Raw genomic sequence first — 15,452 nt, forward strand, 5'->3', positions numbered from 1 at the left:
TGATTTTAAATTGGGTAAAATTGTATTTTGTGTTGCGAAAAGTTTCCTTGGCGTTCATCCCGTTGATAGTCCTTGCTATTATACTCCGTACACCTAGTGAATGTTCTATGATGCCTCGCATCAGCTACAGAACCCGTTCATGATTTTTTAAAGGTTATTTCATTCGCAGCTTTTCCATTCCCAAAGTTAATAATTCAACAAAATTTCAGTGAAGTTTAGTTTGAAACCAAAAAAAGTATTTTTATGTTAAGAATTTAATATGTGAAAAGGCGAAAGGTTGAAGATCTCGACCAAAAGATACCCTCTGAATGGATGGCTGCACTTGAGAGGATTTCCGAGCCCCCAAGAGAGTCATCAATACATTCATTGGATACTCCTACCGATCGCTTTAGAATTCGATCGACTGGCAGATCTAGCGTGCAATGCATAGACTCATATATTTCAAAATTACTTAAAAACTACTGGACAAGCACATCATGCCCGCGTTGTGGTCGGAAAACCGGCAAGTCATGCAAGAAAACCACAACAAACGGGCGAACTATAAAAGACACTTGACCCTCAACCCTCAACAATATTCAAGGAAGAACTACGGCCAAGATGTTGAGCAAGCTTGTGCCCCGCATCAAAGCCAAGCCACTGACGGAGAGGACTAGCTCCCGCGATGCCTTTGTCTACTTGGATCGAGTGCAGAAGTTCTTCGGCTGGACAGCGGTCGAGGATGAGAGGTGGAGGATCCCCTACATTCTGTGGGGTATTTTCATGAACCTGATGCTGATCTTCTTCCTGCCGATCTCGATGCTGGTGGCATACATTCAGATGTTCAAGAGCTTCACGGCGGGCGAGTTTCTCAGCTCCCTGGAGATCACGGTGAATATGTACGGATGCGTTTTGAAGTGCATCTACACCATTTGGGGCTTCAAGGGGTTTACGGCAGCCAGAAAGGTGCTCGACGAGCTGGACCTGCGCTGCACCAGCGACGAGGAGCGAACCAGTGTGCACCGCTGCGTGGCTCTGGGGAACCTGAGCTACGTGTTGTTTCACATCTTCTACTCGGGATTTGTGGTCATCAACTGGACGGGCTACGTCCTGATGGGCAGGCACGCCTGGATGATGTACCTCCCTGGACTAGACGCTGAAAATAACTTCTTCATAGCCAGCTTGTGCGAGATGCTTCTGATGAGCGGCGTGGTCACCATGGATCAGTGCACGGACGTCTCTCCTCTGGCCCACATGCTGATGGCTCGCTGCCACATCTGTCTGCTCAAGGATCGGTTGACTAAACTGCGCACGGACCCCACCAAAGACGAGGACGAACACTACGAGGAGCTGAGCAACTGCGTCCACGACCATCGCTTGATATTGGAGTACGTAGTTTCCCCGTCTGCACTATTTTTGTATGCGATTAAAACGTCCACATCCCCCAACTTCCTAGCTATGTCAATGCTCTGCGGCCCACCTTTTCAGGGACCATATTCGTGCAGTTCCTTTTGATTGGCATAGTTCTGGGCCTGTCCATGATCAACCTCATGTTCTTCTCGACCCTCTGGACGGGCCTCGGCACCGCCTGCTTCATGTTCTGTGTGTGCCTGGAAACCTTTCCCTTCTGCTACGTTTGCAACATGATCATCGATGATTGCCAAAAGCTATCGGACAATCTGTTCCAATCGGATTGGACGGCTGCCAGTCGCAGATACAAGTCCACGCTGGTCTACTTTCTGCAGAATCTGCAGAAACCGATTATCTTAACAGCGGGTGGAGTGTTTCCCATCTGCATGCAGACGAATCTATCGGTAAGAACTCTTCGGATAGTCTCTATATATCCTTTATATAACGTCTCGGTTCTTTGAAGATGGTGAAGCTGGCCTTTTCCGTGGTCACCGTTATAAAACAATTCAATCTAGCGGATAAGTTTCAGTAGGAAAACACTACTAAAAGGACATGAATATCTTCATTAGTTTAGGGCGAGGTCCATCCCCAAGAAAGGATGCAAAACATACCTAAGTTGATTAGACCTTGATATTGATATTTCGTTGTCAACTAGAACTAGAACGGAACTAGAATCACAAAAACGTTAACTAACGAAAGTAGCAACTGATTTCACCTGTAGAAGAAAATAAATCTTTAAATGCAGATTTTTCCTTGGGCAATATCGTATTTTGTCACCATTTTCCATGGCCTGCTATGAGTCATCGAATCAGCTACAGGACCCCTATATATCCCCACCTTGCAGTTTTTGTACTATTGGCTGCATTATCATGTAAATTTTACCAAAACAAATGTCGCTATGCAATTAGTCGGGACATTGCAATTGGCAGTGCAGCGGCAATGTGTGCAAATTCTGTTACCGAAAATAGAGCTAATTATAAACGAGGAGACCATTTATACACGTAATTTATATTTTCGGGGTTTGCATATCGCTCTCTGCGGCTTCTATTCCATGTGACATCATTTCAACGGCCAAAATTACCATAAAAATAATGAATTTTCACATTTCCACATGTAATAAGCTTCTGGCTAAGCCAATTCAGTCATTTCAATCCCTTGCGGAACTGAACTTTATTTGGGGGTGATAGATTCAAAAACCTCTTCTAAACGTTTTAAAGACTCTGAAGTGGTTTCGGAGACTGCATTTTTGAGCCATTTTTTGAAAAAGGGTACCCGAACTCAACTAAGACTTGGAACATTCAACTGTAAAAGACTATAAATAGTGCAGGCAATGGTTTTAAATCTTTTTGTTGGACGCACAACCATAGGAACACCTCTGCTCTGCTGTTTGCTTCGATTTTTCCTCTGTGAAACGTTAAACGTTGACGTTAAAAAATTCTTCTTCATTTAAAAAAAAATAAATATAAAATTTTTCGATTAATTAACAGACTCGTCAAAAGATTCTGCGGCGCATTCGTACCGTTCGACGTATCTTTCGACTGCGTTTAATTTGCATATGGATGGCGGTGGCCTTTTGTGTCCGCTTCCGCAGCTGTGTCTGTGTCTGTGTCCTCAATGCCAAAGAGTCAATATTATTACGGTCTACGCATACCATTTCGGTGGTGGAGAGGGCCAGGGGGAGGCAACCGCAAAGCGTTGGCAAAAATGCTTTCAATTAATTAAACACCCGAAAAGCGACACCGTAATGAAAATGCAATGTGCTGAGAGAGCGAATAAGAGAGATACGCGTACAGAGTGGCAAACTCGACCGACTCAATCAAAAAGGAATGCCAATGTGGATCAATGTCGATACCTGAGATACCCTTCCTGAGGTATCTCTCTATTGGAGCTACTGTACGATACTAGATGACTCTGATTGGGATCAAAATTTGGATCAGCAACCGATTAAGGATCCTGTAGCATGTGGCTAAGGAAGGGACTTGTTAGCAAAGGCGCGGAAAGGTGGTCTCTTCTCCTGGGTAGAACAATGCCCCTACAGCACCCAACCAGGACATAGGCCCTCTCTTGCTCTCTCTATCTGCTGCTGTGTGCGTGTCTGTGGCTAGTGCGGCATGCAGCTCATTAATAATACAGATAATGTGTGTTGGAGGCAATCATTTTTCGGTTGCATGCCAGCGCGGTGGCGCTGATTAACACAGCCACCGGTCAGCAGAATGTCAGCGAATACTGAGTGTGGGGGCCAATGCCATGGGTTAAGAGTAACGGGAATGTGGGACAACGAACCATTACAATTCGAATTAATGGCGTTTTGGTAATGTTTTTACTGTGTTAATGGCATGTTCAGTGGTATATCGAAGGATTGGGTAGCGGCTTAATGGCATCTCAGTCATATATCTTGCAATTCTGTAAATTATAATCGAAAATCATTTTAAATGTAGGTGTGCATGGCCTGGAAGACTTTTTTAAGGGATGCACTTATTGCTTTCTTAAGAGCTTGAAAGACTCAGACTCTCAGACTGAAATATTTTGTTAATTAACTGAAGATTATGTATATGAATTCTACAGAAATTATGACCTGAATCAAGCTGTAAAGCTAATGAGCTTTTTCTTTAGGTTCTGAAGTTTTTAAAGAATAAAAAGTCGAATGGGTTTAAAGAAAAGGCACAACTTACTCTTATGTGTAGACTCTACAATATTGTAGAGCGACGTCTGCGTATGCATGTACATATATTGCACTTTATTGATAGACGAAAGCATGTGTGTATGTACATATGTCGGTCTGCGTGGGAGCGACCGATGAACAACCGAAGATCAGCTCAAGACCGACCAAGGCCAGCGACCCGAATTGTCCGAATTGTTTCGTTAGAAATTGAGAGAACGAAAAAGAGCGACAGAATGAGAGCGCTAGATCAGGCTCGGGCTGCAGCTAAACCTCGAACGAACGACAGACAGAGCGCGAGCGAGCTGTAGGAACGAAGAGGGTGGACAGAGAGGCGAAAGAACGGCCACTGTAGCGCGTAAGCATTTACGGTAAAGCATCGATTTGATACAGTGGGCAGTGCAAATAGCGAACAATATTGCTGGCTATTATTTAATTTGGGAATCCCATTTAATGAATAACATCTGGGATGACAGCTTCTGGGATCGGTTCTTGCTGAATCAAGGATTCAAGGTATCCAGGAACTTATCGGTGTGCGTGACTGTATCAGAAGATACACTCTTTTCTAGCTTTTGTTGTTCTTAATTGAGCGTTTACATTTGCAGTGCATTTCGACTCACCTTTTCCTGGTCAGAGCTGGAAAAAACGCTTTATTCTAAAGTAAATTCCCAAAGGGGGAAAGCAAAGTGTTTGCATTTCTTGACTTCAAATTAACAAATGCTCTGGGCACCAGTCCAGTCCCGCGTCAGCATAAATTGATATACTATAAAGCGGGAAACTTAAAGTTTGGTCAATAAATCTACTGCTCTCGGAGCGACAGTCCCTTTCGCGCTGTCCACTTAATAAAGTGCAAACAGGCAAGTGATTATTTCACAGCTATTGTTCGACGCGTACTCTCTCGCACCCCCACGACAGCGTTCGCTGCAGGGAACCGGATGCGGGTAGGGGATGGCGGGGACAACTAGGGAGGGAGCTGGTCCAACAAAAGGATTTGCGTAATAACCAAAGAAACGAACCAGAAACAGTAACAGAACCACCCGAAACAGATATAAAAAATACAATAACGAAAAGAAAGCGCGAAAAATTGTGCAGCGTGAAAAAAAATTTAAAAGTACGGGCATACTACAATGGCAGCAAAAGATGGAGAGGGAGGAGAGCTGGGGAGATGGAGGTGGGCCGGTCATCTGCTGTCCAGAGTGCTGCTGTAGAAATTTACGAGCTGCTTTATGGCCACCCATACACACACGCAGACACACACGTACCGAAATCGACAGGGAAATGGTCACGCACTGAAACTCATACGCTCACTCATACTCATTTGCCTCGAGCTGGCAGTCCTCTCAGCCACGCACACAATATAAAGAAGGAGAGCGTGAACAAACAGATCCGTTTACTCTCTCTCTCTCTCCTTTTCGATTTCACATGCACACTGGAAAAAATGTATGCCATTTAATCGTAAAAAAATGCCTAAAAAATAAATATATACTCCTACTCATGGCTAACGATCCATTGAACGAGATTAAGTATTATCCAGTAATCAAGGATGATTTGTAAATTGTTTTTCTAGTGTATTTATTTTTACACTCGCGTGAAATACTCTTGATTACATAAATCCCCACACGCACACACACGGAAAGTTGGGATATAAACATTTATGGGGACTTCGAACACCCTTTTATTGAATTAAAATCACTCGTAACAGAATATTTGCATTTTGCGGAAAAGAAAATCGTGTGGAATGAACTGTAGAAATGGAAAACTTGCTCAAACAAACTTAAAATTAGCTGAACGGTAATTCATAACCATGGCAGCTAAAAGCTTCCACATTCATGCCATATTCCACAACAAAAGTCCGATCATCGGTTGGAGCAACATGCACAATACTAAGACTCGTAAATATTGAACTTCCTGCGAAATTCAAATTTAGTTGCTAGATAACCATGAAGGCGTCTATGGCACGAAAAAAAAAAACTCACAAATTAGCGTTCATCATCAATCATCTGTTGGAGCTGGTGCTGCCACAGAGCGGCAGCAGCGTCAGTCGAGGCCAATCGGGTAGAATGCTGACGCTAATTGCAATTTGTGGTTGCATGCAGCAGCACCAGAAGAGGCAGCAGCTCGATGCTAGTTCACGTTACAATCGCTGGCAAACATCGTTTGGATTTTGGCCCCCCGCCACGTTCCACGTCTCGCATCGCACATCCCATGCCTTGAACCCCTTCCGCCAAGGATGATGATGGATTTGGGTTGGAAAGTGCCGCGAAGTCGAAAAACCGCACCATACGAGGAGTCATCCACTCTATTCCACACAATTCAATTGGAGGAAGTTTGGGACTCGGGCTGGGTAACGTGCAACGGGTAACCAGGTAAACTCAATCAAGGACAGGTGGCCGACAACTGCTTCCATACAACATACTCGTATTCAAATCAAGTGTTCAGTGTTTGCCCAGAGGGCTGAAAGGCTTCGTGTTCAGTGTTTATCCTGCGTATGCACACTCGTAAATCGATGTGAGTGTATACGTATCTATCCATCTTTGATCTTTCGTGCTTAAATATTCAAAATTTTGCTTTCATCTTAGCAATAAACTTATAATGGCTTAAGCAACGGAAGCTGTCTGGCATCCAAAATGCAAATGAAGCTTAAGGTATTTTATTTTATTGCATTTTAATGTAAAGGAAACCTGCTGTTGGAAGATGCCGAGGCTTTAAGAGAACTCGGATAGACATTAGAAGCTATTAGAACATCTCCTTCAAACCGTTTCGATTAATTTGGCATCACATTACCGTTTCACAGCCTGTTCATAACCGTTTCCCAGGAAACTAGCGGCTCTGTCGAACGGGTAGGCCCCGACAATGCTGTCAATTGCTCATTCATACATCATCTTTACTCGAGCTCAGTTATAGTTTTACTCTTATAAATATACTAAACACATTAATAAAGTTTCAAAATTTGTGTATTACCCATTATGACTGTGACAAACAAGGAGCTTAACAAGGACAATGCCAATGTTTCGGAGACTCCCGGCAAAGCTGTTAATCAGAGAGTCAGCCGCAGCTCCTTTGAACCTTTACCGCGGATTGATGACAGGCAGACATTTGAGTTTGTCCAACGTAAAGTGACGATCATGTCGTCGCAAAGTCCCTTCGCGGTTTCAAAAAAGAAACTGAAGCCTTGGAAGAGGAAGGTGAGTTCGCGGACTTTTATAGCTCTGACATTGAAGTCACTGTCTAGACGTCGAGATCTAAGCACAGTTCTGCTACTTATATGTCCCTCGTCGAAGTGCGATTGCCATAGGATCCACATATATAGCTCTAGAAGCCATAAACATTTGGGCTCGGCGAAGCTGACCATAGAAGAGGCGGATTTGCTCGAAAGCCATCGCAGTCTGGACAACTATTCGGTGGCCTACTGCTCACTGCCCCTCACCCTGCAGGACGCAGCTAGCAATAGCCTGATCAAGAAGCAGATCTTCGATTTAGCCCAGGATCCGTCGCAGATTCCGCGGCATTTATTGCACCAGGGCAAACCGCTATGCATTTCCCATAAGTCCAAAAGTTTCTTCCTAAACGATAAGGGTGACGACCAATATATAATGGGGGACTTCAAGGATCAATCAAACAAAACTATTAACAGCAGAACGTTGGAAGAAAGGTTCCTGTTTTTGAAGTCTCAGGATAAAAAGGAGCAGAAGAAGGCTCTGCAGTCGAGACTCATCATAAAGGAGAGACAATCCCAACTCCGCCTACTAGCCCGGAAAATTCGTCAGCGCTCATACAGGGAGTCAGTGGCAGAACCTGTCAAAAGTCTATCTGAAAGAAAAAAAAGCGTTCACACCAGTCCGCTTTTGACACCGGGATCAGCGTATAATAGCCAAACAGCTATTTCCGGAACTGACGATGCTCAGGGGGACAGTCAACAAACATTACGCGAGTCTCCGCGTCGTTTTACATCTACATCTCTCTGCAAACCCATAACTAATGAGTTTCCTAAGGACAAAAAGGAAGATGAGCGTTCGTCACAGAAGAGGATTCGAAAAACCATGCCCGAGTCTCCGCGTCGACTTCCATCTATCCGAAACTATTCTATGCGCCAAATCAAACACAAAAAGAAACGAAAAGAGCATCATCGCAAGCCACAGGAGCAGAACCAACGAGAGCTAGTCTTCTCTCCGACTCGCAATTCCGTTCTGCACAAGCGAGTAGCTAAAGAAAATGACCCAAACAAACAAGACGAGGACTGGGGCAACGTACAGGAGGAGAGTTATCAAGCTTGGCCCCAGCTTAAAAATGATGAAGCCCAGAGGAATCCAGAGGAAAACAGCAGCTTAAAAGAGGAGCAGATTCCGCAACCTTTGCCCGAGTCTCCGCGTGGACTTCCACCTACACGCAACAGTGCTTCGGCTGAAGACAAAACAGATGAGCTCCAAAAGAAACGAAAAGAGCACCATCGCAAGCCACAGGAGCAGAACCAACGAGAGCTAGTCTTCTCTCCGACTCGCGATTCCGTTCTGCACAAGCGAGTAGCTGAAGAAGATGACCCAAACAAACAAGACGAGGACTGTGGCAACGTACAGGGGGAGAGTCATCAAGCATGGCCCCAGCTTAAAAATGATGAAGCCCAGAGGAATCCAGAAGAAAACAGCAGCTTAAAAGAGGAGCATATTCCGCAACCTTTGCCTGAGTCTCCGCGTCGACTTCCACCAACACGCAACAGTGCTTCGGCTGAAGACAAAACAGGTGAGCTCCAAAAGAAACGAAAAGAGCACCATCGCAAGCCACAGGAGCAGAACCAACGAGAGCTAGTCTTCTCTCCGACTCGCAACTCCGTTCTGCAAGAGCGAGTAGCTGAAGAAGATGACCCAAACAAACAAGACGAGGACTGGGGCAAAGTACAGGAGGAGAGTCAACAAGCATGGCCCCGGGTTAAAAATGATGAAGCCAAGAGGAATCCAGAAGAAAACAGCAGCTTAAAAGAGGAGCAGATTCCGCAACCTTTGCCTGAGTCTCCGCGTCGACTTCCACCAACACGCAACAGTGCTTCGGCTGAAGACAAAACAGGTGAGCTCCAAAAGAAACGAAAAGAGTACCATCGCAAGCCACAGGAGCAGAACCAACGAGAGCTAGTCTTCTCTCCGACTCGCAATTCCGTTCTGCACAAGCGAGTAGCTGAAGAAGATGACCCAAACAAACAAGACGAGGACTGTGGCAACGTACAGGGGGAGAGTCATCAAGCATGGCCCCAGCTTAAAAATGATGAAGCCAAGAGGAATCCAGAAGAAAACAGCAGCTTAAAAAAGGAGCGGATTCCACAACCGTTGCCCAAGTCTCCGCGTAGACTTCCACATATACGCAACACTGCTTTGGCTCAAGGCAAAACAGATGCACTCGGAAAGAAACGAGAAGAAGATAGGCGCAAGCAACAGGAACGGAACCAACGAGTTCTAGCCTTCTCTCCCACTCGCAATTTCGATCTACGCAAGCGAGTAGCTCAAGAAGCTGCCCCAAACAAACAAGAGAAGAGTCTACCGACTATGCTCGAATTTCCGCGTCGTCTACCATTTATGCGTAGCACTGCTCTGCGCAAACTCAAAGCTTATGCGGCTTCGAGGAAGAGCGCAGAGGACGACCGACCAAAACAGGAGGTAACTCAACAAACTTGGCCCGAGTCTCCGCGTCGTCTATCATCTATACGTAACTCTGCCATGCGCCGAACCGTAACAGATGAACTTGATGAGGAACGAGAAGAGGAAAGATGCAAACAACAGTCTGCTCTGAGCCAACGTCAAACTAATGAAGGTCAGAGGAATCCAGAAGAAGACAGTGGGCTAACAGAGGAGCAGATTCCAAAACCTTTGTCCAAGTCTCCGCGTCGACTTCCCTCTGCACGCAGCTTACCTATGCGGCACACCAAAATCAAAAAGAAACAAAAAGAGGACAAAAGCAAGCCACAGGAACAGAACCAACGAGCGCTAGTCTTCCCTCCGATTCGCAATTCCCTTCTGCACAAGCGAGTAGCTGAAGATGATCCAAAAAAACAAGTCGAGGAATCGCGATCAAAGCAAGAGAAGAGTATACAAATATTGTTAGAGTCTCCGCGTCGTCTACCATTTATGCGGAGCACTGCTCCGCGCAAACTCAAAGCTTATACGGCTTCGAGGAAGAGCGCAGAGGACGACCGACCAAAACAGGAGGTGACTCAACAAACTTGGCCCGAGTCTCCGCGTCGTCTATCATCTATACGTAACTCTGCCATGCGCCGAACCGTAACAGATGAACTTGATGAGGAACGAGAAGAGGAAAGATGCAAACAACAGTCTGCTCTGAGCCAACGTCAAACTAATGAAGGTCAGAGGAATCCAGAAGAAGACAGTGGGCTAACAGAGGAGCAGATTCCAAAACCTTTGTCCAAGTCTCCGCGTCGACTTCCCTCTGCACGCAGCTTACCTATGCGGCACACCAAAATCAAAAAGAAACAAAAAGAGGACAAAAGCAAGCCACAGAAACAGAACCAACGAGCGCTAGTCTTCCCTCCGATTCGCAATTCCCTTCTGCACAAGCGAGTAGCTGAAGATGATCCAAAAAAACAAGTCGAGGAATCGCGATCAAAGCAAGAGAAGAGTATACAAATATTGTTAGAGTCTCCGCGTCGTCTACCATTTATGCGGAGCACTGCTCCGCGCACACTCAAAGCTTATGCGGCATCGAGGAAGAGCGCAGAGGACGACCGACCAAAACAGGAGGTGACTCAACAAACTTGGCCCGAGTCTCCGCGTCGTCTTTCATCTATACGTAACTCTGCTATGCGCCAAACCAAAACTGATGAACTCGAAAAGAAACGAGACGAGGGCAGTTCCAAACAACAGTCTCCTCTGAGTCAATGCAAAACTGATGAAGCTCGCGACGTAGACAGTTGCTCAACACAGGAGCGGATTCCAAAACTTTTTCCAGAGTCTCCGCGTCGTCTACCATTTATGCGTACCTCTGTTCTGCGCAAGCCCAAAGCCAATGAGGTTACTAAGAACAGAGCAGAAGACGGCCGTGAGGAGCGTGAACAAACTATGCGAATCTCCGAGTCTCCGCGTCTATCAGCTATCAAACGACAGTCACTGCAGGAGCAGAGCGTTCTACTTAAAAATGCGGTGGATAGAACGGTGCACCGAAATGTCTCCGAGCTGGCGCGCAAGAGATTGGGAACCACCACATGCCGGACCCCATACAGTGCCCCCAAAGCAGAGACCCGCGCAGAGCCAGATAAGACTGAAGTTGTGACATTGATATCGCCGGTAAATCTGGTTGACTCGGTGGGTCATGTACCGACGCTGTTCCCCGGCATCGAATGCCCCAATTCAATCTTCCAAATATCATCAACATCGTTTTGTCGCCTGTATAAGCCAGTAAAGATTCCTGCCGAGTTCTCTCCTGCAGCCTGCCTTCACCTTAAGGGAAAGTTAAGCAAACTGAACACAAATCGAGCCTTTTCAAAATTTGTCAATCTAGTGAATGCTATCAACAGCACTGCCAATCCCTTGGTCGATCACCTGCTATTCTTCTTCCAGTTCGCCGAATTGATTGATTTGAAGATGTACGCCAGAAAGATTCTCTACCGTTCGAGGTCCTCATCCACCGAAGAAGCGGAACCTCTACGTTTCCAAATTGAGTGCTATGTTTTTGAGGACCGTCGAGACTATGTTACCTCCATCTCCATGGCATCCGAGCCACTGCTGCGGATTAGAGAAGCCATTCCGGGAGTGGAGCGTCGCTTGAAATTAATCGATGATGTCTTTGAGCTGACCAACGTTCCCCCAATCATTACCAAATGTCTAAAGATGGCCCTAAACGCCGTTGATGCTGCACCTCTCTACCATATAATTGGTGAAATGCTCTATGCGATGAAGTACCCCGAGGAGACGCTAATTCAACTCAATTGTACCCCTTGAGGTGAAACATGACGATACATGATGATTATTTGTTTTGAAATATATACGAATTTTCCTAAGTTGTTGACTATTTTTCTCGTAGCAAAGCCCGCAAAATGTGCCCAATAATGTGATGACGAACGATTCCTATAAATCTTGAATTGTTCTGGATTTCCTTAAGTATTTGTTCCTTACCTGAATGTTCTACGAGACGCTTTTAGCTCAGGAACAATGCTCTCCAATGCTATGAGGCCTCCAAGTCGTGGGCGTATCCTTGTGACTTGCAGCTTTGAGCAATGCTGTTGTTTTTTCAAACATGTCTCCCCTATAATTATGCCAAATTGTAAACGGGCAGTGCATACTAATGTCACCAGATTTCCTTTTCCCACAGTGCAACTGCACTGCACTGCAGTGGTTGAAACAATGACTGGAATTACTCGCATCAAAGTTGTTCTTCTTGAATTTCAATGATAATAAAAATACATAGTCGATAAATATCATTTAATACATAAATCGAGAACTAAGTACACGAGCACACACACACACACACACACACTGACAGTGCTCAGTCATGGCAGCTGCCACAGGAAGTCCTATATGGGAGCCCTGTATGTGCGCTGCATCTCTGCTGACTGACTTCCTTTATCCACCTCTGTCTTGCAGTGGCAGCTCGCTCGCCCCTTGGGTGCCCGAGCATTTGTGGCATGCGGGGCATGCGGGGCATGCGGCACACGCTGCGTATGAGCTATTTTCTTAAGCCAGCGCCAGTTTCCTCCTTTAACCTTTTGGTTGCCTGACTCGACTTCCTTTTGTGTGTGTGTGTGGGTTCGGTGCTCTGCGTCATGTGTGGCATGCGAAGCATGCAAGGTTTTCCCCTCCGGCCACCATTCTCATTGAAAGCATCTGAGAGTTATTTTTATGGAGCTACTTTATGCGTCCATCTGGGCGAGTGTGTGCCGTAGCAGCCCCAAACAACGTGGCACAAAAATGTGCCATCAACGTGTCTGGTTGGGTTTATTTATAAGCAGGAAGACTAAATATAATTCTTCTTTAAGTTGCTTCTTATTGAATAATGTTTAGAGAGCTGTACAAAAACTAACCCTTTATTTAGATTAGTTTTTTGATTTAAATCCATTTATTATAATTACTGTCTATTATATAAAAAATGTTAGGTCGTCGCGGTGGTCTCGATATTTTACTCGTTTGGAAGCGAGCACTCGCTCGTAAGCTACAAAAGCGAGTTGGTCGGGATTGCCGCACGAGGGAAGTGAGTTCTTTTTTTATAGTGTTGTAATACGGGTTGGATTATTAAGTTGGGACGATGGATCACAACAACCTATTCTCAGGGCTTGAACCAGAATGAATGTAAGAGTGAAATCGAAAAGCTAAGAACAGGGGAGTGGAAGGAAGCTTCTCTATCTTCTCGCTGTAGCCCAGTCACTGATTGTGTATCGTGCCCTGTGCCCTGAGCTGGGGCTGTGCTTTTGTTGGTGTAAACTAATACATGTCCCATTATGATAGGTTGGAGCTTAGAACGACTTTGATTAATTGTGGGAAAATTACCAAAAGCATCAAAAGTCTGAACGGTAATTTATGTGGATAGTCTAAAGGGATTTTAAATGCAAGTCATTGTATATACAGCTCTGAATTCAGAATGAACGATGAAACTAAAGCTTTAAATGAGGAAATAAAAAATCGGTAGTAGACTTTTATTGCAGGGCAGGGTAAGATATTTTCTATTAGAATTCAGATCCGTTTCCAATGCAACACATTAGGTTTTCTCTGAGCTTGCTGTCTCCCTCCCCACTCATTCTCTTGCTCAAACCTCATCGAAATCTACTTCCAGTCGTAAAACAAAAAAAACCAGAGCCGAAAATTTTTCATTTGTAAATTTCTAAATTTTGTAAATTTTGTAAATTTCTCAAAACTCAACTCAATTTTTAATAATGGCAGTACTATCGGGACGCGCCCTGCACTATGTGCTCAAGATTGGAGACCGGGCCAAGAACGCCTTCTTCTTTCGCCAGATCCTGGGAATGAAGGTTTTGCGTCACGAGGAATTCAAAGAAGGTTGCGAAGCCGAATGCAATGGACCTTACGACAATCGGTGGAGCAAGACCATGGTGGGCTACGGTCCGGAGAGTTCCCATTTCGTGATCGAGCTCACCTACAACTACGGCGTGACCAGCTACGAAATGGGTAATGATTTCGGCGGAGTAACCATTCACTCTACTGAGATATTGCCACGCGCCGCCCAGCACTCGTACCCCATTGAAAAGACGGATGGGGGCCATCTACTCACCTCGCCCGACGGGTACAAGTTCCATGTGATCGACCAGGCAGCTACGGAAGCCGACGCCGATCCCGTGCAGTCGGTGGAGCTGCGCGTGACCAATCTTGCGGCCTCGCGGCAGTACTGGGAGCAGGTGCTCCGGATGCAGCCACTGGCGGAGAACAAGCAGTCCGTGTGGCTGACCTATGACGTCAAGCAAGCGTCGCTGGAGCTCACCCAGACTCCGGATCCCATCAACCGGGCCAAGGCATACGGAAGGATCGCCTTCGCTGTTCCCGCGGCAACGCAACAACCGCTGCACGAAGCAGTCGTGGCAGCCGGCGGCACGGTCCTGAAGTCCCCAATCACTCTGGAAACGCCCGGCAAGCCCGCCGTGACAGTGCTTATCTTGGCCGATCCTGACGGTCACGAGATCTGCTTCGTGGACGAGGAGGGATTCTCGCAGCTCTCCCAGGAGGAGCCCGATGGCGATCAGCGACTGGAAAAGTACCTTGCGAAGGATCCCTTCCAGTCGAAGTGAAGCCTCTCTGAGTTTTGTGGGAGTTTTCCACAAGATTTTTCATTTGTTTGATGGCCCAACTAGAAATTTATATCGTGGAAATCGGATATTTCCGATAAATATTGTATTAAAAACCTACACAGCACACACAGGCCGGCAGGAACATAAGGATCCGACATGTACACTCTCATTTTCCTTTCAAATAAATTCCCCTCTGTATTATTTTAACTTGATTAGTTGGCTCTTCAAGGACTCTTAATTTTTTTTGCTCATTTGTTTTGCTGCCATAATTTATTGCTTGTAAGTAATCAAATTGCTGCTGAGAGAGCTGCAATCTAGACAAATTACCCATCCACTCATCTATTTTAGTTTTTTAATTAAAGCCAAGAGCGAGGTTGCTTGCATCCATGGGGGACGACAGTCGGAGGAGGAGGAGCATTTGAGGGAGTTGTCCCAAAACATTTGCCAGACGCATCGGACATAAATCAAGTGAACGAGAACGAGTCCGACATGGACATGGCAGGACAACAAATCCAACAGAACTGCTCCAGTCCTGATAGCCCTTTTCTGGGCCCCTCCCCACTCCACCCCACCCCACCCCACTCACACTCCCCATGGGCGGAGTAAAATTTGGTGAATTGCAGCTGGTCGAAACTGGAGGGCAAGGGCAAACTTTTTGGCGTAGAACTAACGAGCATC

General features: G+C 45.8%; 3 protein-coding genes across 3 annotated transcripts; all 3 read left to right on the top strand.

Annotated features, from left to right (window-relative positions):
* Positions 1 to 64: 64 nt before the first annotated feature.
* LOC108161535 (odorant receptor 22a-like) lies at positions 65 to 6,494 on the top strand. The gene is made up of 3 exons (XM_017295815.2): positions 65 to 1,364; positions 1,433 to 1,790; positions 1,850 to 6,494. The coding sequence occupies exons 1-3, from the start codon at positions 598 to 600 to the stop codon at positions 1,916 to 1,918; spliced, it is 1,194 nt and encodes a 397-aa protein (XP_017151304.1). The 5' UTR covers positions 65 to 597; the 3' UTR covers positions 1,919 to 6,494.
* A 409-nt stretch (positions 6,495 to 6,903) lies between these two features.
* Positions 6,904 to 12,041, top strand: LOC108161529 (calponin homology domain-containing protein DDB_G0272472-like). The gene is made up of 2 exons (XM_033394113.1): positions 6,904 to 8,184; positions 8,506 to 12,041. Exons 1-2 carry the CDS (start codon positions 7,012 to 7,014, stop codon positions 11,980 to 11,982), a joined length of 4,650 nt encoding a protein of 1,549 aa, XP_033250004.1. The 5' UTR covers positions 6,904 to 7,011; the 3' UTR covers positions 11,983 to 12,041.
* A 1,721-nt stretch (positions 12,042 to 13,762) lies between these two features.
* On the top strand, positions 13,763 to 14,986 carry LOC108161540 (glyoxalase 1-like). Its single transcript, XM_017295821.2, has one exon. It carries the CDS (start codon positions 13,908 to 13,910, stop codon positions 14,772 to 14,774), a length of 867 nt encoding a protein of 288 aa, XP_017151310.1. The 5' UTR covers positions 13,763 to 13,907; the 3' UTR covers positions 14,775 to 14,986.
* The last annotated feature ends 466 nt before the right edge of the window (positions 14,987 to 15,452 follow it).

This window comes from Drosophila miranda, chromosome 4 (genome assembly GCF_003369915.1).
Source record: "Drosophila miranda strain MSH22 chromosome 4, D.miranda_PacBio2.1, whole genome shotgun sequence".
NCBI lineage: Eukaryota > Metazoa > Arthropoda > Insecta > Diptera > Drosophilidae > Drosophila > Drosophila miranda.

What these genes read in the sequence shown, in the direction of transcription:
- LOC108161535 (XM_017295815.2), top strand. Translation starts at nt 598, where the DNA reads ATGTTGAGCAAGCTTGTGCCCCGCATCAAAGCCAAGCCACTGACGGAG. An exon ending in GACCATCGCTTGATATTGGA is followed by an intron (nt 1,365 to 1,432) that starts GTACGTAGTTTC and finishes CCAACTTCCTAG; the next exon opens with CTATGTCAATGCTCTGCGGC. An exon ending in GCATGCAGACGAATCTATCG is followed by an intron (nt 1,791 to 1,849) that starts GTAAGAACTCTT and finishes GGTTCTTTGAAG; the next exon opens with ATGGTGAAGCTGGCCTTTTC.
- LOC108161529 (XM_033394113.1), top strand. Translation starts at nt 7,012, where the DNA reads ATGACTGTGACAAACAAGGAGCTTAACAAGGACAATGCCAATGTTTCG. An exon ending in AGCATCATCGCAAGCCACAG is followed by an intron (nt 8,185 to 8,505) that starts GAGCAGAACCAA and finishes CGCAAGCCACAG; the next exon opens with GAGCAGAACCAACGAGAGCT.
- LOC108161540 (XM_017295821.2), top strand. Translation starts at nt 13,908, where the DNA reads ATGGCAGTACTATCGGGACGCGCCCTGCACTATGTGCTCAAGATTGGA.